At 45.2% G+C, this 27,001-nt stretch overlaps 1 protein-coding gene across 3 annotated transcripts in view; it reads right to left on the bottom strand.

The window, feature by feature from the left end:
- Window positions 1-22,248, bottom strand: part of DGKH (diacylglycerol kinase eta) — a 99,540-nt gene extending 77,292 nt beyond the window's left edge. For 2 of the 3 annotated variants that reach the window (XM_087895573.1, XM_087895571.1), the window contains exon 1: window positions 21,590-22,182. In XM_087895573.1, coding sequence (XP_087751699.1) covers window positions 21,590-21,781 — 192 coding nt within the window. In that variant the 5' untranslated portion in view covers window positions 21,782-22,182. Of the gene's footprint in view, window positions 1-21,589 lie in introns of all 3 variants that reach the window. The other variant, XM_087895572.1, reaches the window with a different exon arrangement.
- Between the last annotated feature and the right edge of the window lie 4,753 nt (window positions 22,249-27,001).

Genomic DNA, 27,001 nt, shown 5'->3' with positions numbered 1-27,001 from the left:
TCTTCTCCTGCCCTCAGGTGCTTTGGAGAATAGGTTGACCCCCTCTTCTTTGTTGAAGCCCCTGAGATATCGGAAGACTGCTATCATGTCACCCCTGTTCCTTCTTTTCATTAAACTAGACATACCCAAATCCTGGAACCGTTCTTCGTATGTTTTAGTCTCCAGGCCTTTGATCATCTTAGTTGCTCTTCTCTGAACTTTTTCCAAAGTCTCAACATCCTTTTTGTAGTACGGGGACCAAACTCGGTTGCCGTATTCCAGCTGTGGCCTTACTAGGATTTTATAAAGCGGTACTAATACTTCACGTGATCCAATGATGGGTTTCACTTACCTTTGCTACCAGTTCATTCACGCAAAATTTCCACGTATTTGCAGAGCGTATTTGATGACGTCCGGGAGGGTGGGCGGAGCCTCCCGTCACCGCTACTACTGGTTTGCCCAAACCGGGGTGAACTGGTAGCAACCCACCATTGACGTGATTTTGATTCTACGTCTCTGTATAGACAACTCAGGATCATATTAGCTTTTTTTGGCTGCTGTCGCACATTGTGGATATCTGGATCTGTTTCAATATGAATTGGGACAATGGACAGAAGTAAAGCTATACCCAGTACTTTCTTGGATGACCCACCGCAGAATGAGAATCAGGGGGTCACCGTAATTAGTCCTCAATGTACGACCTCAAGGGAGGCCAAATTTTAACAAAGACATTTGTTCAGGGAAATTTTCCCCCGTTGTACGACCTTTCTTGCCATGGTTGCTAAACGAATCGCTCCACTTGTAAGTGTGAAAAACAGCCGTAAATTGCTTAGAATAGAATAACAGAGTTGGAAGGGACCTTGGAGGTCTTCTAGTCCAACCTCCTGCCCAGGCAGGAAACCCTACACCACTTCAGACAAATGGTTTGATCTGTGCAGTTGTAACTTTGAATGGTCACTAAATGAACTGTTGTAAGTGGAGGACTCTCTATAATACCAGATTCCTGATTTGATGCCATATAGACTACTACAAGTCTACTACATAAAATGCCTAGAAATCAGCAGATACAGAAATGAACGTTAAGTAGGTCACTCAGTTCTTAAATGCAAAACATACCTGATGCTATTAACAGAACGATCTAATTAAGTGCGCAACCGGCTGCCAAATAGAGTGATAATGTAGTCCAACACATATTCTTGCTTAAACATTAATAATAATAAAAACATCACAATTTTATATCAGACGTTTTCTTATATTTTCAGAACAGGCGTGAATATTAAAAAAATGGAAATGTCTTCGCTTATCTCCATTTTATTTCATTCACGAGATTCAAATACAAAATCTAGAAGAAAAAATCGATAACGAGGATGAAAGTGAACAAGAACGTTTTTAAAAAGTGAATTAAAAAAACAAACAACAACCCAAAACACCTGTAATCCCCCCGAGTTGAACATCGACTGATCTATTGCAAAATAGATCTTGCAAAACAGGTCCAAAATTTATAAGCTTCTACATCTGTTTGCAACCCAATGTCATACGTTACATATATGAAAGAAAAAAAAATTAGAAATTTCTGTTCCCACCGCTTCTAAATCAGGCTCTCAATTCTAATATATTATATAGTTGCTGATTTTAGGGAATCTGGTTTCCCTGTTGACCCGGGGACAATGCAACCGTCATAAATGTGAACGAGTTGCCAAGCATACAAATTTGACTCTGGGGATCCTGTAACAGTCATAAGTATGAAAAACTGTCGTAAGTTGCTTTTTTCAATGCTGTTGTAACTCTGAACGATTGTTAAATGAACTGTTGTAAGTCAAGGACTACTTGTAGTTACCACCACCTCTCTGAGCTTGGTGGTTTTCTTGCAGACGTTTCATGACCCAACTAGGTAATATCATCAGTATTACGAGGCGTTAGAAATTCTGTTTATATATAGCACCGCAGAGCAAACAAAAAGTACAATCACCATGTGCTTTACTGCTCAACTGTTTTAACTGTTACAGGAAACGGGAACAAACAGAACCATAGATTCTAACCATAGATTCAAACTAAACACTGCCATCTACTGGCTGAATGATTCTGTAGTTGTTGCAATACCAACTACATTCTAACATGTATTCCAACAGGAGGGAACGGGTTTGTAGCAATGATGATGTCACCTAATCAGATCATGAAACACCTGCAAGAAAACCACCAAGCTCAGAGAACTCCAAGGATCCCTCATAATCTGGGGGTCTTTTATTTTTATTTTTATTTTTATTTTTGAGAAAGCTCTAACTTTTCCAAATGGCTCTGTCGAACGTTAGAGCTTTCCCTTGAAGACAAAATGCAAGCGGAAACCTTTAAAGAAGGTTGCATTCAAAACCTAATTCAGCTCAGAGCACCATAAGGATTAAAAGCTACAGCAATTACGCATTCGGTCTTTCCAGGAAATGTTGAGATCCAAGCAGAATAAATAAAACAGAATCTGAGAAAGTGCACACGCCATAATTCTTCTCTTTCTACGACTGAGAGTCAAACTTATCTCAGCCATCTCCATCTCCTTCTGTTCTTTCTCTCGATGAATGAGCTTATCAAACTTACATCTTTCATGCAATACATATATATATATATATATATTCCAAAAACATTATGTGGATACTTCTCAATTACCGTTTTGGCAAACAGACAAGTCTACCCAGGCGAAACAATCCATTGTGCCCTGTGAACTTTTAAAAGCTTTTCTTCCATTTCCAAGATTTAAAAGTTGTATTCTTTGTGGGACGTGTGTGTGAGTGTTGAAAATAGACATAGGTTTTACTAATTAGCGAGCCTGCCAAGAAAATGTCTCTCTGCAAACGGATATTGGATGCTTTCTCGAGCTGTGTATGCAAAGTCACAATATGTTCACTATTTTCACTTCAAGACTCTTTGGGGCTGGGAAACGGTTTTAAGCACGCAATTCTCCTGAAACCGGTTTGCAAGAACCAGTAGTAACCAGTAGGTAACCAGTAACCAGTAGGGACCGCCTACTACCACAAACAGCCTCCCACCGACCGGTACGCTCTCATAGAGAGGGGCTCCTCCAGGTGCCGTCAGCCAAACAATGTCGACTGGCGGCCCCCAGGGGGAGGGCCTTCTCTGTGGGGGCACCTACTATCTGGAACGAGCTCCCCCCGGAGATACGGAGGATCCCGGATCTGCGCTCCTTCCGCCGTGCTTTGAAGACACTGCTATTCCAGCAGGCCGGCCTGGCCTAATTTTTTTCCCCTTCTTTTAAATTTTTAAACTCCAATTTTAATTTGTTTTAAATTATTGGGAGTTTTAAATTGTCTCGGGCAAAAATTATTTAATTAGGTTTTAATCATGTTTTAACTTTCGTATTTATGTGTTTTATTTCGTGCCTGTTCACCGCCCTGAGTCCTTCGGGAGTAGGGCGGTATACAAATGTAATAAAATGAAAAATGAAAAAAAAATGAAAAACCGGCGAGAGGCTCCGCCCACTGACACCGGACGTCATCATAGGTGATCTGCGCGTGCGAAGCGCGATGCGAACCGGTAGTAAAGGTAAGTAGAAGTCACCCCTGTGTGACACACGTAAGAGACTTTTTGTCTCCCCAAACAAACAAATATCACTTAAATTCATTAAGACAAAGACTGATTGAGAGATAATTGTGAGAGGCAGTTTGGTCTAGTGGTTAAGACACCGGGCTTGAAAGCAGGAGACTGTGACTTCTAGTCCTGCTTTAGCCATGAAAGCCAACTGGGTAACCTTGGATCAGTCACCAGGAGACGGTGAGTTTTAGTCCCACCTTAGACATGAAAGCTGGCTGTTTGTGTTCTGCCCCAGCTACAGACCCCAAAGAACGCAGCACACACAATATCTATACAAAGCTTATTTTACTCAAATAACTCAGTCTTTATCAACCAAAGGCTGTTAATAAACTGTCTTAACAGTACAAGAATTCTAAGATAAGGTAATCACAGACTTACTAGAGTTGGCAAAAAGCCCAGAAGCAATTTTGCAGAGAATCCAGACGCGAAGGAGAATGAACTAAAGTTGTTCCCTACAGCTTGCTGCAATCGGCGTTCCTCCTTAAATAAGCTAAAGGAGTGGACAATTAGCCCCAAGCCTTGCTCTCGAGGAGACCTCCTCCTGATGAGCCACTCCTGCCTTTTGGCAGCCCTGCGCACCCATACATTGAGAAGAGGCTCCTCCTCTTCATCCTCTTCACTTATGGGAGCTTCTGGAGGTTCTGAAGGCCCTGGCTGAGTCCCTGACTCTGGCACCACATCTTCTCCAGCCTCCTCACTGTCCGACTCGAGTGCCAGCTGCACAGGCTGCTGGCGCAGCACCACACCAGCCTCCTCGTTGTCGGAATCGGCTACAATCTGCACAGGCCGCTGATGGACCACAACAGTTTGTCTTTGGGACAATCACCAAGAGACAGTGAATTCTAGTCCCGCCTACTGAGTGACTCAACTTATGACCAACACAATTGGGATCAGAATTTCCATGGCTAAACGAGGTAGTTGTTAGGAGAGTGGCACCCAGTTCTATGACCATTTTTTCTCCATTTCTTAAGTGAATCACATGAAATCAGCTTCTCGCATGGACGCCAGCTGGGAAAGTTGCGAATGATAATCCCAGGATTGCGGGATGTTTTAACCATGGGAAACAGGCTGGTATCCAAGCACCCAAATTATGATCCCTTCCCCACAGGAAAGCTGTGAAAGTCATAAATGCAACAACAGGTCGTAAGTCAATTCCTTCAGTGCCATTTTTAACTTTGAATGGTCGCTGAATGAATGAGTGGTTGTTAATGGAACCAAACAGTGTGTTGAAGGAAGACAATTAACCATCCAATACTCAATCAGGTTTGTTTTTAATGTGAATAAAATAGAATAGAGAATAGAATAGAATGGAATGGAGTGGAGTGGAGTGGAGTGGAGTGGAGTGGAGTGGAACGGAACGGAACGGAACGGAACGGAACAGAACAGAACAGAACAGAACAGAACAGAATAGAATAGAATAGAATAAGGGAATGGAATGGAATGGAATAGAATAGAATAGAATAGAATAGAATAGAATAGAATAGAATAGAATAGAATAGAATAGAATAGAATTTTTTATTGGCCAAGTGTGATTGGACACACAAGGAATTTGTCTTTGGTGCATAAGCTCCCAGTGTATATACAAAAATACATTCATCAAAAAAAGGACAAAACTCATTTCACCAATGCCTCACTTAGCAACATCAATTGTGGGCTCAATTGTGGTCGTAAGTCAAGGACTACCAGGTTCTTGTAACCAAACAGTGTATTTAAGGGAGACAATTAACCATCCATTACTCAGTTTGTTTTTCATGGGACGTACATCTCAGCCCTTAATAGCATCTGCTACAAACGAGTTTATTTTTTCATGTTTCTTGTTAACTTAAAAAGTTAGATATGCTACACCCCGAAGACCATCATTCTACCCTCTTAATATACATGTGTACAATTTCATGCCCTTACAAATGTCTTTCTCATCAACACTGATTTTTTGAGAACCGGTAAGTACATTTCTAAAAAAAGGAAGACAGCGAATTATATTTATTAAATATTGTGATATGCGCCACTTAAAGATCTCCAGCGTGGAAAACATTTGCGCTGCAAAACACCACGTTAAGTACCAATTTAAGCTGTGATGAACTGCTAAAAATAAGATCTTCCGGTGAACCTGCGAAAGATTGTCGGTGCCGGATGCGGAATATTATTCTGATTTTCAGATTTGGTCCCCCAATTAGAGAGACCACAAAACAAGCTGTGCTCCTACACAAGCATTGCATCTATTTCATTTTCAGCGAGTCCTCGACTTACAGCCGCAGTTGAGCCCCAGATTTCTGTTGCTAAGTGAGACATTGGTTCAGTGAGTTTTCCTCCGTTTTGCGAGGAAAAGTTTTCCTCCTGTCACTGTTGTGAAGTGAATCACTGCAGCGGTTCAGTTAGGAACACCGTTGTTAAGTGACTTGCTGACTTGGCACAAAGGGGGATCATGTGACCCCGGTGACGCTGCAACTGTCATAAATGCAAGTCAGTTGCCAAGCGTCTCTGAATTATGATCACCTGCACAAATGTGAGCACACGCGCCACCTCAGCATATGCGCAGGGCCTTCGGCGCATGCCCAAAGCGTCAAAAACGTGGATAAATAGGACGTGATTACATCCGAGCGGGTGGGTGGAGCCTCTCGCAGCTGCCGCTACCAATTCGCCCAAACCGGATAGAACCAGCTGAATACCATCACTGATCACGTGACTATGGGGATGCTGGAACAAGTCTGAAAAACGTTCACTGACTTCAGGGCCGTTGGAACTTGAAACGGTCACTAAGTGGATGGTTGTATGTCGAGGTCTGCCTGTGTATGTCCTTGCCCATGTAGCACCTGTCAGAGTCCTCTTAAAACAGCCGCATCTTTTCCTGACAAGGTAGCCGTTTCTATACACCTATTATCAGATCCCAAGAAAATACGTATTGGGTTTAAGCCGTTTTGGGTCAGCTCTATATTTGTAGCTACACACACACACACACACACACACACACACACACACAGAGAGAGAGAGAGAGAGAGAGAGAGAGAGAGAGAGAGAGAGAGAGAGAGAGAGAGAGAGAGAGAGAGAGACATCCAGACAGACAGACAGAGACAGAGGGAATCGCATTTTGATGTCCAAAACCAGATGGGAACCTCATCCTGTAACTCTTCTCTTTCCCAGGCTTTTAAAATATGCCTTTTTCTTCTTCAATTATGTAGGAAAAGAAAATTGTCTCAGTTTGTCATAGCCAAGTCCCAGAAACAGTCTGGCACCACGTTTTCAAATCATTTTATTAAAAGGTTTTTTTTAAAAAAAAAAAAAAAGCCTTTTTTAATGAAATTTGTTTCAAAAAAAAGCAGAATCCAGACTCTGGATTTTTTTTTTTTTAATTTATTTTTAGGTGCATTACCGTAACTTATCCTGTCTCCTACCTGGTTTTTCCCTGCTTCTGGTTGTTCTCCCCCATTAAAAACTAAGCCTACAGGCAAAAAGCTATAATTATATTTCCATAGAAAATGTGGCATGTCTCTTCACGCGTTCTAGATAACAAATGATGATGATGATGGCCCAGGAGCAGACAGAAAGCAAATCCTGGGACTGTCATCAGAATGCCGAAAGAAAGGGACAATTATAATAGCGGAATACTGAAAATAAGAAACAGATTTGAGAAAAAATGAATTAAGGGTATACAGATTGAGGGTAGACGAATCATAAGCTCATAGTATTGTATGGGGGATGCGGTGGCTCAGCGGCTAAGACACTGAGCTTGTCAATCGAAAGGTCGGCAGTTCAGCAGTTCGAATCCCTAGTGCCGCATAACGGGGTGAGCTCCCGTTACTTGTCCCAGCTTCTACCAACCTAGCAGTTCAAAAGCACATAAAAAATGCAAGTAGAAAAATAGGGACCACCTTTGGTGGGAAGGTAGCAGAGTTCCGTGCGCCTTTGGCATTGAGTCATGCCGGCCACATGACCACAGAGATGTCTTCGGACAGCACTTCGGCTTTGAAACAGAGGTGAGCACCGCCCCCTAGAGTTGGGAACGACTAGCACATATGTGTGAGGAGAATCTTTACCTTTATCTAGTGTATAGTCAGTGTTCAAGAAAATTGGAATAATCAAGGCAACAGATTGAGAGTAGGCGAATCTTAAACTCAGTGTATTGTACGGTTGGGAAGGATCAGAATTTACTCCAACTTCTGCAACATACGAGAAGACTACATAAACCATACCAGAGAGGAAGCTTCTTGGAAATCACCAAGCTTTATAGCAAAGCTGCTCTACTAGGGTTGCATGGATCTTGGTAGTAAAACTTTCCTCTGGAAACCCCATAGCATACCTCCTGGCTACCCACACCTGATGGGACGGGATGGGGTGGTGGCTCAGCGGTTAAGACGCTGGGCTTGACGGCTTGAAGACCGGCAGCTCAGGTTCGAGACCCGAGCACCACAGGATGGGGTGAGTTCCCGTCCTCGTCTCAGCTCCTGCCAACTTAGCCATTTGAAAGCATGTCAATGCGAGTAGATAAATAGGTACCACTTTGTTGAGAAGATAACAGCGCTCTGTGATGTCATGCTTGGCCATATGGCCACGGAAAAATGTTTTCGGCAACGACTAGGAAAGTAAAATCCGCAATGACTACATTTCCCTTACTTTTACCCATATCTGAACAGTTCTGAAAAAGAATGACACCAGTGCCTCGTTGATGGCCCTTGGAACTAAAAACAAGGTATGTATATACCTAACAACATATGTATATATGTAGGTATACACACACACACACACACACACACAAAGTGTATATCTTATAAAATTTAGAGAAATTTTCTACCACTACCAACAAGAAGGTAAGGGGAGGATAGTTGTGTGAAACTCCAGAGCTACAACATAGCATAGCATCTGTATGCTTCTTCTCAAAGAGCTGAAGGGAGATGGAGAGGATATAGATACCATTCTGGACACAACTGCAGTAGAAAAATGTGGGTGTGACTGACTGTGCACACAGGTCTAGGGAAATTCTCAATCTCTGGGTCAAAGGTGCTTTTTTTTTAACAGGCCACTGGATTTCCTTGGTTTTTCTTCTTTCTTTCAAAACATTTCACTTCTCATCTGAACTGAAGAAGCTTCTTGGACGAGAAGCAAAAAGTTTTCAAAGAAGAAAAAAAAAACCACAAGGAAGTCCAGTTGCTTTTTTGGGGTTGGGGGTGTGGGGAAGCATCTTTGGGACTTCTGTGCACAGATGTTTCTCTCCATGAAGTCAGGGCTTTTAGCTAGAAAACTAGCTTTGCCTGCAAACAAGAGAGAGCAAAGATCTAGGAGAAGTTACCATGCATTTAATGCCTAATCCATCTCTATTCTTCTCCTCTTCAGAGGAGAAATCTTCTTCGGGAAGTCCGGAGGCAACTGTAGGTTCTCAAGATACCAAACTCAAACCACCAAGCTTGTCTTCAACCTCTGACTTCTGCTTCACTTCTCTTTCATATCCTTTTTTGGTCTTTCTCGAGGCCAATTGCTTGTGTCGTTCATCCTTCAGGAAACCACATGGAGTTTCCTGTCCTTGGCCTCAAGCGAACCAGGCACAAACTATCCCTGGATTCTCCTTTATCTGCAGGCTCCTGAACCTTCCCCAGATCTTCCTTCCTCCTCAATGTTTTCTGAAGCAAGGACTCTCTACACAAACATTTCTCTCTCTCTCCATTTCTTAGTCTCTCCAGCATTCCTCTCTCTGCCTCTCCTTCCAAATCCTTTGGTCTGTCCTAAGTTTCCATGAAAGTGCACGATAATTTCATTTCAAATGATAGTTTCATAAGAGGACATGATAGCAGTGTTCCAGTATTTGAGGGGGTTGCCACAAAGAAGAGGGGGGTCAACCTATTCTCCAAAGCACTTGAAGGCAGGACAAGAAACGATCAAGGAGAGAAGCAACCTGGAATTAAGGAGAAACTTCCCGACCGTGGGAACAATGAACCAGTGGAAGAGTTTGTCTTCAGAAGTTGTGGGTGCTCCATCACTTGAGGTTTCTTAGAATACATTGGTCAACCATTATCTGACATGTCAAAGGGTCCCCTGCTTGAGCAAGGGGTTTGACTAGAAGATCTCCAAAGCCCCTTACAATTTTTATTCTGTTATTCTGAATCTTCTGTGTCTCATGTATAGTTTACTACTCTACTCTACTCTACTCTACTCTACTCTACTCTACTCTACTCTTCATTCCAATACTCTACTCTATTCTACCCTTCATTCCAATACTCTACTCTATTGTACTCTACTCTACTCTACTCTACTCTTCATTCCAATACCCTACTCTACTCTACTCTATTCTTCATTCTAATACTCTACTCTACTCTATTCTACTCTACTCTACTCTATGCTACTCTATTCTATTCTCCTCTATTCTCCTCTCCTCTATTCTATTCTCCCCTATTCTACGCTACTCTATTCTATTCTCCCCAATCTACTCTACTATATTCTAGTCTCCCCCATTCTATTCTATTCTATTCTATTCTATTCTATTCTATTCTATTCTATTCTATTCTATTCTATTCTATTCTACTCTACTCTACTCTACTCTACTCTACTCTACTCTACTCTATGCTACTCTATTCTATTCTCCTCTATTCTCCTCTCCTCTATTCTATTCTCCCCTATTCTATGCTACTCTATTCTATTCTCCCCAATCTACTCTACTATATCCTAGTCTCCCCTATTCTATTCTATTCTATTCTATTCTATTCTATTCTATTCTATTCTATTCTATTCTATTCTACTCTACTCTACTCTACTCTACTCTACCCTATTCTACTCTACCTTATTCTACTCATTACCAAATCAGTTGGTAAACATTTCAGTATCCCAGGCTCAATGAAGTTCACCGACCACTGTCTCTGACCCTATTTCAGAGTCCTGGCCAGGTTCCAAATTCGTTCACATTCCTCTGGCATCTGTCTGTCATATCCAGATGGCAACCAATCTGTCCTGACATTTGCTGAAACCAGGATAAACAAGAGAATGTCAAAAGCCATCAGTGGATTTGTGGACGCAGTGCTGAAGGGCTGTGTTTTTCCAATTTTGAAAAAAGGAGAAGAAAATTCGATGGCAGGCTGAAGAGGTAGCAGAAAAGAAAAGGTGGAATTCAGAATGAAGAGAAAGTCTTCCTACTTCTTCAGGTGGACCCAAAAAAACTTAGAAGCTCATTATTTTAGGAGAAAAATTAAGGCTTGGAAGGAAGATTGCAAAGCTGAATTGTAAAACGGACTGAATTTGAGGCAGTCATGAAGCTTCCATGTAAAGGATTCTCTGGAAATACATATAATGGGAGGATGTGGTTTGAGGGTGCTGCTTCCTCCAATATATCTCCAATATATTCCTTGTGTAACTTTGTGGCTCCGCTGATCACCAGCAAGCTATCACCAGTTTCATCCTTTCCTGGGACTCTTCTGATGTGGGTTGCCAGATTCACCAAAAAGCCACAGCGTTTCGCTTAAAGACGGAGGCAAAAGGTTGTAAAAGGCGGCACAACTGACTTGTTGTAAGTCAAGGACTAAGGACTGCTAAATTCCATCTTGGGAGAATCAAGCTTTCCTGAGAATCTGGAAGAGTCGGGAGAAATGTTGTCCATTTCCTTGTGTTGAAAAATCTTTCTCCCCAACTCAAGCGGAACTACGCCACTCTGGGAAAACTTCTCTCTTTTCAGAAGCAAATTGTCAAATTAGCCACAAAGGGTTACAACAACTGGGGAAATCCTGGCGTAGGTGGAAATTCCAGGCAAACTTCAACCTTTATTGTTTTCGTCAACTCAACTCTGTCGTTTTTTCCATTTTTTTCACATGTGTTCATCGGTCAGTCTCGGATATTCCAGCTAAGAACGTGGAGAGAATCCAAAAAAAAAACGGTGGGGGACACCTCAAAGTCAACGTTAAATTCACCTTTTTATTCTGTCTTCCTTATAGAACTACCGGTAGTCCTCGGTTTACGACAACAACGGAGTCCTAAATTTTTGTTGATAAGCGAGAGAGTTGCATTCTCATGGGTTGTGAGTCTTTCTTCTGGGCTCACTTCAGATTTATTATTTATTTATTTATTGGTTCGATTTATATGCCGCCCTTCTCCGGAGACTCAGGGCGGCTTACAATGCGTTAAGCAACAGCCTTCATACTTTTGTATATACCTGCTTAGTAGGGCCCCCCCTAAGCGGTGTTTCTTTTTTATACAAAGTCAGCTTATTGCCCCCACAAACCGGGTCCTCATTTTACCTACCTCGGAAAGATGGAAGGCTGAGTCAACCTTGAACCTGGTGAGATTTGAACTCGCAGTAATTGCAGGTAGCTGGCAGCTAAGTGCTACTTAACAGCACTTTAGTCCGCTGCACCACCAAAGCTCTTTTATGACTTTTGCAACATATCTATGGTCACATGGTTAAAAAAAATTCAGACGCTTTGCAACCGACTCGTATTTATGACGGTTGCAACGTCCCTGGGTCAGGCGATCCCCTTTTGAGACCTTCTGACGAGCCAAGTCAGTGGGGAAGCCAGGTTCATTTAACGTCCATGTGACTCACTTAACAACGGCAGGATTCATTTTACAGTTGTGGCACGAAAGGTGGTAAAATGGGGCAGAACTGGCTTCGCCACCGTCTCGCTTAGCAACGGAAATTCTGGGCTCAGTTATGGTCATAAGTCGAGGACTTCCTGTAATCATGACCGAAGAGGAACACAGTGACAAGGTCACACGGAAAAATTTAAAGTGGACCCATTCTTACAGCAAGCACATTTTTTTAAAAAAAAACAAACCATAATAAAGACAACATTTAGCCTCAATTATGCCGACTCATATCGGCACCCAAAACTCGGAGCTGACCAACATTTCTATTTTTCTAGAAGATCTACTGGCTAAATATGGGCTACAAACCCTGCAGACAACTTGAATGAAGCACAATTGTTACAGGAAGACAAGGGGTTCTTGGGGAGGGGGAGGAAATGACTCATATTTTCTAATAATATAATTAATAACTAATTATAGCATCTCTGGCTGATGTTTACAGACTTGCAAAGCTGGCCTTCTTAATTTCAGAAAAAAACTATTCTTTCACAAATCGTCGGAGAAGCGTAAGAATTGACAGAAGCAATTTTTTCCCGCCGAGAGAAAAGATTACAGCTAGACCTCGACGTACGACGCTTATTGAGCCCAAATTTGATGTCGCTGAGTGAGAAAGTGAGTTTTGCCCCCATTTTACGACTTTCCTTGCCACGTCTGTTCAGTGAATCTCTGCGGTTGTTAAATTAGTAACTACGGTTGTTAAGCGAATAGGGGCTTCCCCGTTGACTTTGCTTGTTGGAAGGTCACAAACTGAAGCCTTGGTAGTACAGTGGTCTAAAGCACCCTGTTATTAACACCAGATGCCTGCAATTACTGCAGGTTCGAATCTCACCAGGCTCAAGGTTGACTCAGCCTTCCATCCTTTCTAAGGTGGGTAAATTGAGGACCCAGTTTGTGGGGGCAATAAGCTGACTTTGTATAAATATACAAAAGTATGAAGACTATTGCTTAATGCACTGTAAGCCGCCCTGAGTCTCCGGAGAAGGGCGGCATATAAATCAAATTTTAAAAAAAACAAAAAACTGGGATCACGGAACCCCAGGACCCTGCAATCGTCATAAATATGAATCGGTCGAATTTTGATCCCCTGGCCATGGGGATGCTACAATGGTCGTAAGTGTGACAAATGGTCCTAAGAGCCTTTTTTCAGCGCCGTTGTAACTTCAAACGGCCACTAAACGAACTGTTGTAAGTCGAGGACTAACTACCTACTACCAAATTGTGAGATCAAAGAAGAGGCTTTTTGATATCTGGTAGCAGAAATAATATGATTTTTTTTTTTTTTTGCATCCTTTTGCTGCTGAGCTGCACTGAGTCAATGGCCAACTTTAGAGAAATACGTCTCTGTGAAATGAAAAAAAGCATCAGAATAGACCTGGAAGGGAACTTGGAGGTCTTCTAGTCCAACCCCTTGCTTAAGCAGGTGACCCTATTCCATTTCAGACAAGTGGCTGTCCAGTCTCTTCTTAAAAACTGCAGTGATGAAGCATCCACAACTTCTGGTGGCAAGCTGTTCCACTGGTTAATTGTTCTCACTGTCAGGAAATTCCTCCTTAGTTCCAAGTTGCTTCTCTCCTTGATTAGTTTCCACCCATTCTTCCTTGTCCTGCCTTCTGATGCTTGGAAAAATAACCCCCTTCTTTGTGGCAGCCCTTCAAATACTGAATAAACTGAAATAAATTGAAAAAGGGACGCCGAATCCCTAGACCTTTTGTTCCAGTGAATGTCAGCATGTGCTGATTATTTTATCCGACTTTCATATGCTACCGGAATAAATTATCTGCGTTACTGTTAGCATTTATTCTTCTGAAGCACAGCTTTGGCTATTGTGATCTGTTTCTAACAGCAGCCAACAAAATCTGCTTGCGATAAGAACTTGTCAGACATGAAAGCAACGCTGATTTCCCCGTTCCTTGATCTCAAGCAGCCACTTTCAGAACAAAACAAAAATTTTCTTCCTAAACTTGGTGGTTTCGTTTTATGATTGATTTACGGAGCAGTATTTATAAACTACTCCAATCTGGCCAACGAAAACCCCGCTGATTATCACGGTGGGTATCTTATTATCTTTTAAAAGCTTTATTTATTCTCTCTTCTGCTGCTTTGTTTTTCAAATTCCTCGCTTGATCATTGAAATGAAAATCTTTTTGTGATTAGTAACTCCAGGCCTGGCTTAGAATTTAATTGTTTTAGTAAAGCCTCGATGCCTAGATTTAGTTTAAAGGCAGTTTCTTTTTATTATTACCACTTTATAAAACCTGGAGTAATGCAACCAATTTTGGTCCCCGTACTGCAAAAAAGATTGTTGAGACTTTGGGAAAAAGTGCAGAGAAGAGCAACTAAGACGATCAAAGGCCTGGAGACTAAGACATATGAAAAACGGCTGCAGGATTTGGGTTTGGCTAGTCTAGAGAAAAGAAGAATGAGGGGTGACATGATAGCAGTATTAAAATACTGGAGGGGCTGCCACAAAGAAGAGGGGGTCAGATTATTCTCCAAAGCAGCGGAAGGCAGGACAAGGAACAATGGTTGGAAACTCATCAAGGAGAGAAGCAAGCTGGAATGAAGGAGAAACTTCCTAACAGCGATGACAATTAACCAGTGGAACAGCTGGCCACCAGAAATTGTGGACGCTCCATCACTGGAGGTTTTTAAGAAGAGTCTGTCACTTGTCAAACGGTAGAGGGTCTCCTGATAAAGCAGGGGGCTGGACTAGAAGACCTCCAAGGTCCCTTCCAACTCTGTTATTCTATTCTATTCTATTCTATTCTATTCTATTCTACTCTATTCTACTCTACTCTACTCTACTCTACTCTACTCTACTCTACTCTACTCTACTCTACTCTACTCTACTCTACTCTACTCTATTCTATTCTATTCTATTCTATTCTATTCTATTCTATTCTATTCTATTCTATTCTATTCCATTCCATTCCATTCCATTCCATTTCACTCCACTTCACTCTACTCCATCCTATCCTATCCTATCCTATCCTATCCTATCCTCTCCCCTCCTATCCTCTCCCCTCCTATCCCCTCCTCAGGGGTGGGCTGCGGGAGAACCTCTAGCTAAGATTCTGTGCAGTTCGGAGAACCCCCAAATCCCACTCCTGGCTGCCCCTGCCCACCCCACCCTGCCCCTCCCAGCATTCCCCACGCAGCCCATTTTGGACGCAGGTAAGTGCAAGGCTCGTGGGGAGGTGCGGGGAGGGTGAAAAACAGCCCCACCTGAAGTTCCAGAAGGCCCATTTCTGGCCTCCAGAGGGCCTCCGGAGCCTGGGGAGGCCGTTTTCACCCTCCCGGAGACTTGAGGAAAGCCTCCGGAGCCTGGGGAGGGCAAAAACTCCCCACCACCACCACCATGGTGCAGGAGGCCAATTGGGCCACGCCCACCCAGCAACCGGGCACTAGTTTCGATCTAATTGTCTTTCTGCATTTTCTGCATCTCTCGTGAAAGATACGGAACAAAAGGTCTGCAGAAAGAAATGAATGGCCCTTTCGCCTGTCAAAGAATTCACATCGGAAGCTCATCCGAGGGAAACTCATACTTTTTCATGGAGGGAGGGGAGAGGGAATCCTACGGGTTAAGGGTTTTTTTGACACCAATAGTGCATCAGAAGCTATTACATATAAGGTATATTTGGTGCTTTGAGTGAGTGTTAATTCCTGGTGGCTGCCTTGACTTGTCCCTGAAATTTAAGATTTTTGGGAGTGGTTTGTCCTTCCCTTTTTCTTGGGCTGAAAGCGGGGGTGACCAACCTATTCTCATCCAGTTAGCTTCATGCCTAAGGCAAAACTAGAACTCACAATCTCCTGGCTTCTAGCTTAGTTCTTTAACCACTACAGCTAAACTGGTTTTCTTTGCCTAAATTACGGAGGCAAAAGTGCTGATCTGAATCGCTGGCAGCAAAAGCTTATAGAGACTGTCAATTTTTTTTATAAATACAGCTTTGTGATTTTTATAATTACAAAGCTTGGCGTGGACAAAATTTGACAATTTGTAGATTTATTTATTTTTTTTACAGTCTCTACAACAGGGGTGAAATCCAGCAGGTTCTGACAGGTTCTGGAGAACCGGTCGTGGAAATTTTGAGTAGTTTGGAGAACCGGCAAATACCACCTCTGGCTATGTAACAATCGTTAAGCGAATTACTTCAGTCTAGTTAGTTAGTAACACGGTTGTTAAGTGAATCCGGCTTTTGCCATGGACTTTGATCATCCGACGGTCATCGAAGGTCACCCCAAGACCCCTGGGATATTGCAACCATCATAAATACGAGTCAGTGTGCCAGATGTCTGGATTTTTATCCAGTGACTGTGGGGATGCTGCAACCATCATAAGTGTGAATACCCGTCATAAAATCACTTTGTTCAGTGCCGTTGTAACTTTGAATGGTCACCGAAAGAACAGTTGTTAAGTCAAGGACTATCTGTATATCGCCACTTTTTATACCAGATGAAAATGTGGCAATGACGCTTCAATACGATTCGGCACGGATACCTGCAGCCAGAGGTGGTATTCAGTTGGTTCGAACCAGTTCGCCTGAACCGGTAGCTGAAATTGCAGGCAGCTCTATGCCATCCTATTTAGGCACATTTTTGAGGCCAGGCGCATGCGCAAAAGTCGCACACGTGAGCAAAGCACAGGCGCGGAAGGCAGGCGCGTATCTGGCATGTTCACGTACGAAGCGAGTGTGCACACGCGGGGCAAACCAGTAGTAGCATAATGTGAAACCCACCGCTGCCTGCAGCCATATTTATTTATTTAGAAAATTTATATTGCCACCTACTCGCGCCTGGCAACTCAAGGCGGCTTACAAGGCCATAAAAACACAATAGAAAAGAAATAGAAAATAAGAAAAATAATTTTAAAAAATACATAAATATCAGAGAGGGAGGGCCTGGATTTCTCCTACCGATTCCCGGCCTTCAAAATTTTCTATCTCCTTCCTTCCATGGAGAAATTCGAAAGTGCTGCCAGGGAACAAACCGTTCTCAGAAACTGACATCGTAACCCCTCAATTCTTCTACGCAAGACTTAACGGAAAGCAAATATCAAATTCTGGTTCTGCTCCGAATCCAGCCATCCGTACAACAACAACAACAAAACCTTCATCCGTTCCAAAGACGAGCTATATTTCAAAGCTTGGTGTGGAGAGAACCCACACCAAGCATAAGGCCAATATTCCCCATTTTTCTCCATTTAAATTTTATCGGATCATGGGGTCCGATTTCTTTGTCAAAATTAAGACCATCCTGCCATGAAGGCTTGGATTTGACGTAAAAGCCAGGAATTGGGCTCAGTTTGTCCTACAACAGTGATGGCTAACCTTTTTGCCATCATGTGCCAAAAGTGGAGGGAGCGGGGGGGGGAGTGGGCGCGCGCATGCCCACACCCATAATTCTATGCGCCCCACCCCCATGCATCTGTGCACGACACACACACACCCGTGCTTCCCCCACTTTTGGCATGTGATGGCGCAGTGGGTCCGGTAGGCCTGTTCTTCACCCTCCCCAGGCTCCAGAGCCTTTCTAGATGTCAGCACTTCAAGCTGCATTTACTCTAGTGCTGACATAAGAAGGAGAAGCAGAGGCATCTGGAAAGGGACGTTTGACTTTTCACCTACTTATTTTCCCTGGAGATAATATCCCCTAGGAGATGGGATGGGAGGGGGGAAATTCCTTTGAGCTGGAGCAATAGATTAGGGGTAGAGTGACTTGGAAGATGGCCAATGAGTGCAGGAGAGTGGGGAACAGAAAGGGAGGGTTTTGGGTCTGGAAGTCAGTGTTAGCTACGATGGAGTCGGAGTGAATGTCGTGCTTAATAAATGGGAGTTTTTTCATCAAAGACTTTGTTTGAAATGCAATTTATTTGAGACGACCTCGAAACCTGACACTAGGAGCCTGGGGAGGGCAAAAACTGCCTCCTCCCCCACCCCCTGAGGCCCTCCAGAGGCCGGAAACGGCCCTTTTGCCAACTTCCAGTGGGCCTAGAAGGCCCAAAAATCAGCTGACCAGCGTGCACATGTGCACCAGAGCTGAGCTCACGTGCCCACCGATATGGCTCTACGTGCCACCTGTGGCACGCGTGCCACAGGTTCACCATCACGGTCCTACAACAATCGTCGTCTTCAAAAGAAAAATACAAAGCCCAGTTGCCTCTTGAAAAAAACCACCTTTTTTGACAACCATGGCCGGGAGGATGGAGAATCTCGATAGATATTCCTTTGAAAACTTTTTGCTTCTCATCCAAGTAGCTTCTTCAGTTCTGAAGAGGAAGAACTGAAGAAGTTTCTTGGATGAGAAGCGAAATGTCTTCAAAAGAAAAAAAAGCAAGAAAGTCCAGTTGCCTCCTGAAAAAAAGCACTTTTGGGACAATCGTAGCTGAGAAACAAACTACGACTTGAGAAACAACTGCAGTATAAGGGATCCTTGACTTGCGACCAAAACCGAGATGAGAATTTCCGTTGGTTCTATCCCATTAGACGATCCTTTTTTGACACAACAGCTAAGCAAATCCCTGTCGTTGTTAAGTGAATCTTGTGGACATTAAGCAGATCTGGCTTTCCCCATGGACTCTTGCTTATTGGAAGCTGGCTGGGACGGTCTCAAATAGTGACCACATGACCCCAGGACCCTAAAACTCTCATAAATATATGCCGATTGCCAAGCGCTCAAATTTGGATCAAGTGACCAGAGGGATTCTGTGATGGTCATAAGTGTGAAAAACAGTAATGAGTCCTTTTTTTAGCCCTGTTGTAAGTCTGAATGGTCGTAATGGCCGTTAACAGGCAAGGATTGTCGTTATTATTATCAGAATCAGAGAGCTGGAAGGGACCTTGGAGGTCTTCTAGTCCAACCTCCTGCTCAATCAGGAGATCCTGTACCATTCCAGTCCAGTCTCTTCTTAAAAGTGTTGGAGCACCCATAACTTCTAGTGGCCAGCCGTTCCACAGGTTAAAAGAATTACAGAATAATATTTGGAAAAAGGGACCTTGGAGGTCTTCTGGTCCAGCTCCTTGCTCAAACAGGAGATCTTATCCCATTTCAGACAAGGGACTGCCCAGTCTCTTAAAAGCCTCCAGTGTTGCAGCACCCACAACTTCTAGTGGCAAGCCGTTCCACAGGTTAAAAGAATTACAGAACCATCTTTGGAAGGGACCTTGGCAGCTGACTCATACTTATGACGGTGGCAGTGTCCAGGGGTCACATGATCCCCTTTTGCGACCTTCTGACAAACAATGTCAATGGAGATTCATTTAACAACCATGTCTCTATCTTAACAAATGCAATGGTTCACTTAACCACAGTGGCTAGAAAAGTCATAAATTGGGTCGAACTCACTTAACTAATGTTTCATTAGCAACTGAAATGTTAGGTTCAATTGTAGTCGTAACTCGAGGAATGTCTGTCTGTCTGTCTGTCTATCTATCTATCTATCTATCTATCTATCTATCTATCAATCAATCTTCTATTATCTATTTATCATCTATCTATCTATCTATCTTCTATTATCTATCTATCTATCTATCTATCATCTGTCTTCTATTATCTATCTATCTATCTTCTATTATCTATCTTTCTATCATCTATCTATCTATCTATCTTCTATTATCTATCTATCATCTATCTATCTATCTTCTATTATCTATCTATCTATCTATCTATCTATCATCTGTCTTCTATTATCTATCTATCTATCTATCTATCTTCTATTATCTATCTATCTATCTATCATCTGTCTTCTATTATCTATCTATCTATCTTCTATTATCTATCTATCTATCATCTATCTATCTATCTATCTATCTATCTATCTTCTATTATCTATCTATCATCTATCTATCTATCTTCTATTATCTATCTATCTATCTATCTATCTATCTATCTATCTATCTATCTATCTATCTATCTCTTTTAATGACCCCATAATCCCTTGCGTGGTGGAGCTGAGTGTTTACTGGCCGGATGCCCTTCCTATCCCCAATGCGGAGTTACATTCAGCTGATATATTCTTCTGTCTGTCTGTCTGTCACCAAATCATCTTTGGCGTTGCTGGTAGCTCAGTCTTAGGCCAGACAAGCCCTTGCCATTTCCTTGGTTTCCATCCCAGCCTTCTGGAGGCTGGTTGAGCAGCTGGTGAAGAGGTCACGGGAACTCAGCTATGGGGTCATCACGGCCATGAAGGAAGGGAGGGTGGCTTTTAGCCAGGAAACCTACCACACTGGCAAAATGGAAAGGTGGAACTAGACTCCCAAGTGGCCAACAAAAGGCACAGCTGCTTCCCCCTTGCCTTGGGCTACCATGACTGGATCCCTTCCAGCTACGTGTCTATGGAGACACTCCATTATGCAGGTCCCAGCTGCACTTTTAAGGTGCTTTGAGAAAACTCTTTGACCTGGGAGGACACCCCCACCCCCACTCCACCTCCCCACCCCCCCTCACCCCCAATCCAACTCAAGGGAAGCCTCTGTGCAAACTTCCAGCTGCCTTTCTCTATATTTCTTCTGGAGTTCTCCCAGATGATTAAAAGCCTGGAGACTAAAACATATGAAGAAAGATTGCAGGAATTTGGGTACGGCTAGTCTTGAGAAAAGAAGGACTAAGGGGGACAATACAGCAGTATTCCAGTATTTGAGGGGCTGCCACAAAGAGGATGGGGGGGCCAACCTATTCTCCAAAGCAACAGAGGGCAGGACAAGAAGCAACGGATAGAAACTCACCAAGGAGAGAAGCAACCTGGAATGAAGGAGAAACTTCCTAACAGTGAGGACAATTTAACCAGTGGAACAGCTTCCCACCAGAAGTTGTGGGCACTCCATCACTGGAGGCTTTTAAGAAGAAACTGGACAAATCCCTTGTCTGGAATGGTCTAGGTTCTCCTGCTTGAGCAGGGGGCTGGACTAGAAGACCTCCAAGGTCCCTTCCCACTCTCTTATTCCCTATAGCTTGCCTTCAGAAGTTGAGGGGTGCTCCATCACCGGAGGGGTTTAAGAAGAGCCTGGAAAATCCCTTGTCTCAATTGGTACGGGGGTCTCCTCCTTGAGTGGGGGTTGGACTAGATGCCCTCCAAGCTCCCTTCCAGCAGCTCCCTTCTGATGGAAGCGCAGCACATCTGGAGCGCGCCCGGGTTTCTCCAGCTCAAGCCAGGCGAGCCAGAGCTCCGGAGGGTGGGGGGAAAAAAAGGGGGCAGGAAGCGGAGACAGGCAGACCCGGGACGCCCCCCGACCGCCGTCTCTGTCTCCCGGACGCGGCCCGGCTGGGGAGGGAAGGGAAGGAGGCGGCTGGGACTCCTCCGGCTGTGCGCAACCGGAGCAGCGAGCAGGAGAGGCGGCCGCCCCAGGCAACCAGGCGCCGCTGCGCTCAGCTCCCGAGGCAGGAGCGCGGGCAGGCTCCATCCCTCTGCCGGGGGATGCCCGGGACCCCCCTTCCCCCTTCCCCGCCGGCCCCGGGGCGCGCCCACCTTGCTCCGGATCTGGCCCGAGGTGGAGACTTTGCGGATGAGTTTCTGCGGTCCTTCGGGCTCCCCTTCGCTGTCCGACGACTCTTCGCCCTGGGCGGCGGGGGCGGCTGGAAGCCCCGCCGAGCCCCCGGGGTCCCCCGGCGGCTGTTCCCGGAGCCCGGCGGCGGTCAGTCCCGCCTCGGCCCCGGCCATCTTCTCTCCGCCTCCGGCCGGCCGGCTGGCTGAGCGCAAGAGACCCAGCCCGGGCACGGGAAGCGGGGAGTCCGACGGGCGCAACAGCCGCTCCCTGCTTCTGCCGCCTCCGCCTCCGCCTCTTTTCCTCCTCCTCCCTCTCTTTCTTCTCCTCCTCCTCCTCTCTCTCTCTTTTTTCTCCTCCTCCTTCCTCTTTCTTCCTCCTCCCTCTCTTTCTTCTTCTCCTCCTCCTCCTCCTCTTTTTTCTCCTCCTCCTCTTTCTTCCTCCTCCCTCTCTTTCTCCTCCTCCTCCTCCTCTTTTTCTCCTCCTCCTCTTTTTCGCCTCCTCTCTTTTCTCCTCCCTCTCTTTCTTCTCCTCCTCCTCTTCCTCTTTTTCTCCTCTCCTCCTCTCTCTCTCTTTTTTCTCCTCCTCCTCTTTTTCTCCTCCTCCTCCTCTTTCTTCCTCCTCCCTCCCTCTCTCTCTTTTTTCTCCTCCTCCTCCTTCCTCTTTGCTCTTCCCTGGGCGGAGATGGAGGCGGTGGCGGGGATCAAAGCCGAGGAGGAGCGGCCGCCACCGCCAGGCTCCAAGCCGGCCCCGCCTCGGCTCCTCCAGCGACCGCCTCTGCCGGCTTCCGCAGCCGTCGCCGCCTCTCTTTGTCGGGGAAGCCGCGCAAAGCCGGACGCGCAGGAGGCGAGCAAGTGGGGAGGAAAGGAGGGGGCTCTCTTTGCAAGAAACCCGGGCGGGGTTCGGGGCTGCCAGTGGGTGGGTGGGCTTTGCAAGAAACCCGGGCGGGGGTCCGGGGTGCAAGGGAGGGAGGGGGAGCCACCTGGCTGGCTAGCGCGCCCTGGAACGGCGCAGGGAGTCCCGGGGACGGAGAGGGAAGGGGGACGGTGCGCAAAGAAGGGCTGGTTCCAAGAGGATCGGAGCGGGTGCGCTCGGAGCTCGCTGGATTTGTTGGGGGTGGGGGGCGGGCAAGAAAGCGAGGTTTCCCCCCCCCCATTGAACATCTGGCAGAAGGGCTTCTGGGGAAGCTGGGGGCTGCCTTCAATCAATCCGAATAGAGCTGGAAGGGACTTTGGAGGTCTTCTAGTCCAACCCCCTGCTCAAGGCTTTTAAGAAGAGATTGGACAGTCAACTTGTCTGGAATGGGAGACCCTCGACCGTTTGGGATAAGTGGCTGTCCGATCTCTTCTTGAAAACCTCCAGTGATGGAGCACCCACAACTTCTGGAGGCAAGTAGTTCCGCTGGTTAATTGTTCTCACTGTTAGGAAGTTTCTCCTTAATTCCAAGTTGCTTCTCTCCTTGATTAGTTTCCATCCATTGTTCCTTGCCTTGCCTTCAGGTGCTTTGGAGAATAGGTTGACTCCCCCTCCTCTTTGTGGCAGCCCCTCAAATATTGGAACCCTGTTATCATGTCCCTCCTAGCCCTCCTTTTCTCTAGAGTAGCCATGCCCGGTTCCTGCAACCGTTCTTCATCTATTTTTTCTCCAGGCCTTGGATCCTCTTAGTTGCTCATCTCTGCACTTTTTCCAAAGTCTCAACATCTTTTTTGTAATGTGGCGACCAAAATTGGCTGCAGTATTCCTGGTGTGGCCTTACTAAGGCTTTACAAAACGGTACTAATACGTCACGTGGTTTTGATTCTGTGCCTCTGTTTATACAACCAGGGATTGTATTAGATTTTTTTGGCTGCTGCCGCACACGGCTGGCTCCCGTTTAAGGGATCGTCTACTAGGACTCCAAAGTCCCTCTCACAGTGACTGTTTCTGAGCCAGGTTTCACCTAATCTGGACTTTGTACCTTTGGTTTTTCCTGCCCAGGTGTGAAACCTTGCTAGGGATCTTCTGACTAGGGATGGAGAACAGGCCTGCATTGTCCATTGCACATTGTCCCAAGAAAAGACAAATGATGGTGTGATTATCCCAGCAAGGAAAGAGAGAGAGACAGAGAGACAGAGAAAGAGGAGGGGGGTCTACAAAGGATTGGTTTGGGGTTCTTCCCTACTCCTAGAGGACCTTACCCAGGGGTGGGTTTCAAAAGTTTTAGCAAGGGGTTTTCTGCCTGGTTTTATTTTATTTATTTTTATTTTATCTCGAATTTATATACCGCACCTTCTCCCGAGGGACTCAGGGCGGTGTACAGCCAGATAAAAACATACAATACAAACATTAAAAACAATTAAAAGGATATATATTAATTTAAGATAACAAACCAATTAAAAATTAAAAAATATTAAAAAAAGTATGTTAAGCCAGCCCAGCTTGCTGAAAAAAGAAGGTTTTAAGGGCACGGCGGAAGGCACCGAGGTCTTGGATCCTCCTTATCTCAGGGGGCAGCTGATTCCAGAGGGTAGGTGCCCCCACAGAGAAGGCTCTCCCCCTGGGGGTCGCCAGCCTACCCCCAACATGGTTGCTGGGTGGGTGTGGCCTAGTCGGCCTACTGCACCACCAGGGGGCGTTTTTACCCTCCCCGGGCTCCAGAGGTTTTTCTCGAGCCTCTGGGAGGGCAAAGACGGCCTCCTCAGGCTCTGGAGGCCGGAAGTGGGCCCGTTTCTGGCCTTCCCGAACTTCCGGTAGGCCCATTTTTCGCCCTCTCTGAGCCTTCGCACACGCCCTGCACTTACCTGCATCCAAAACGGACCATGTGAGGACTCCTGGGATGGGTGGGATGGGGTGGGTGGGGCCAGCCAGGAGTGGGATTTGCGGGTTCTCCGAACTGCACAGAATCTTAGCTAAAGGTTCTGCCGAACCCCTGTGAACCCCCAGCAGTCCACCCCTGACCTAACCCTAGGAGAAAACCCGTTGCCGAAATGCGTTTATGCTCCGGTCTAAATGAAGAAAGTCCCCCCCCCCAACAGTCTTCATTATTATAACTCTTATTTTAATGTACAGGGAATCCTCGACATACAACCGTCATTGAACCCACAATTTCTGTGGCTAAGCGAGGGAGTTTCTTGAGGGAGTTTCGCCACGTTTTATGACTTTCCTTGCCGCAGCTCTTAAGCGAGTCCCTGCAATTAAATTAGTCACACACCAGTGGTGGGTTCTAACCGGCTTTACTACCAGTTCTCTTCGTGCGCAGCTAAAAATAAAGAAATATAAGGTAGGAATAACGCGGAGGCGTGTGGGAGGGCCCAACTCCTGGACAAAGAGAACCGGTTCGGTGACATCATATCGTCACCGCTACTGGCTCGGCCGAACCGGGCCGAACCCCCACTGTCACACATGCTTGTTCAGCAAATCTGGCTGGAAAAGGGGATTGTGTGATCCCACACACACACACCGGGTCAATCCGAGTCAGTGGCCAAGGGTCCAGATTTTGACCATGGGGAGGTCGCAACGGTCGTAAGTGTGAAAAAGGGTCACAACAAGTCACTTTTTTCTGCACCGCTTTTTTTCCGCGCCATCCTAAATCACTTTTTTCAATGCCAACTTCCAACGGTCACTAACCGAACCGTTGTAATTCGAGGACGAGCTGAAGTTGCGCTGGTTGCAATGTTGCCTCTGCTGCCCAACCCACGCAAAGGGCCGAAGACGCCACGAGTTGGAAGTGTCCTTTCCCATCCTGAGCTGGCAGGAAATCCTATTGGCATGACGTTGGCGGCCTCCATCCTTGATTCCCATCCCATTTTTTATTTCCTGTGTTCCTGCACAACGGAGTCGAACAGATTGTGAAGGGTTGTAGCTACAGCTGCCTTTGGACAGAGCCAGGAAAAGGGGGAGACCCGGATGGCTTTTAGAAAACGCTTTCCAGGAACTGGGCCAAAATGTTGGAGGCAACATCTCGAGAACTTGGCGGAAAACAGAACCAGCCAAAGGGAAAGGTGCTCCTAGACCAGTGATGGAGAACCTCTTAGAGACCGAAGGCCCAAACTGCAATCCGAAACCCACTGATTTATTGCAAAGGGCCAACACGGCAATTTAACCTGAATAATGAGGTTTAAAATAATGATAAACAAGGCAGAGTTCAGCTAATTGTTCTACGAAAAACGTGATAATAAATGCACTTTTAGACCCCTTCATTTTTTTCCCTGCTTTTGAAATATTACGTTTAGCAACAATAAAAAAGAAAAACTTTTGTAATATCATTTCTCTCTTTCCCTCCTTCTATCTCTTTCCCTCCCTCCCTCCCTCTTTCTCTCTCTCTTCTCCCTTTCTTTCCCTCCCTCTCTTTTCCTCCCTCCCTCTTTCTCTCTTTCTTCCCCTCACTCTTTCTCTTTCTCTCCCTCTCCCTCTCTCTTTCCCTCTCTCTCTCCTTCCCTCTCTCTTTCCCTCCCTCCCTCTTTCTCTCTTCCCCCTCTCTCTTTCCCTCCCTCCCACCCTCTCTTTCTCTCTTCCCCTCACTCTTTCTCTCCCTCTTTCTCTTTCCCTCCTTCCCTCTTTCTCTTTCCCTCCCTCCCTTTCTCTCTCTCCCCCTTTCTTTCTCTCCCTTTCCCTCCCTTTCTCTCTCTTCCTCTCACTCTTTCTCTCCCTCTTTCTCTCTTTCGCTCCCTCTCTCCCTCTCTCTTTTTCTTTTCCCTCCCTCCCTCCTTCCCTCCCTTTCTCTCTCTCTCTTCCCCTCCTTCTCTCTCTTTCCCTCCCTCTCTCTCTCCCTCCTGTGGGAGAAATGCGATGGAGCTCGGCTGGGGCAAAGGTGAGCATGCCCACAGAGAGGGGTCTGAATACCATCTCTGGCATGCATGCCATTATAGGTTCGCCACCACTGTCCTAGACTTAACAAGAATTCATTTAGCGACTGTTCGAAGTTACAATGGCACTTTAAAAAGTGACTTATGAGAGTTTCTCACACACCCATTGCAGCATCCCCTCCGGACAAATTTTCTGTTGTTAAGTGAAACATTTGTAAAGTGAGTTTTGCCCCATGTTACCACCTTTCTTGCCAATGTTGTTAAGTGAATCACTGGTTGATAAGTGAGTCACATGATTCTGAAGTGACTCTGGATTTCCCCGTTGACTTTGCTGGTCCGAAGGTCTGCAAATCTTTTTTTATTAGGTATAATATCAGAAAAATTTGATAAACAAAGTGTAAAATTTAATATTGCATGTATTAACAGTTGCGAGGATTGTATTTGCTCAGCATTGGAAAAATGAAGAAATACCATCAGAGGAAGAGATAATTAGGAAGATATTGGATTCTGCAGAAATGGACAGCCTTGCATTGAAGATTAAACAGAAAAAAGATACAGAATACTATCAAACATGGAATTTATTTTCTCAATGGCTGGAAAAAAAGGGGAAAG

Source organism: Pantherophis guttatus, chromosome 5 (genome assembly GCF_059756535.1).
Source record: "Pantherophis guttatus breed Tessera chromosome 5, ASM5975653v1, whole genome shotgun sequence".
Classification (NCBI taxonomy): Eukaryota; Metazoa; Chordata; class Lepidosauria; order Squamata; family Colubridae; genus Pantherophis; species Pantherophis guttatus.
This window is presented reverse-complemented; position numbering and strand designations above follow the sequence as displayed.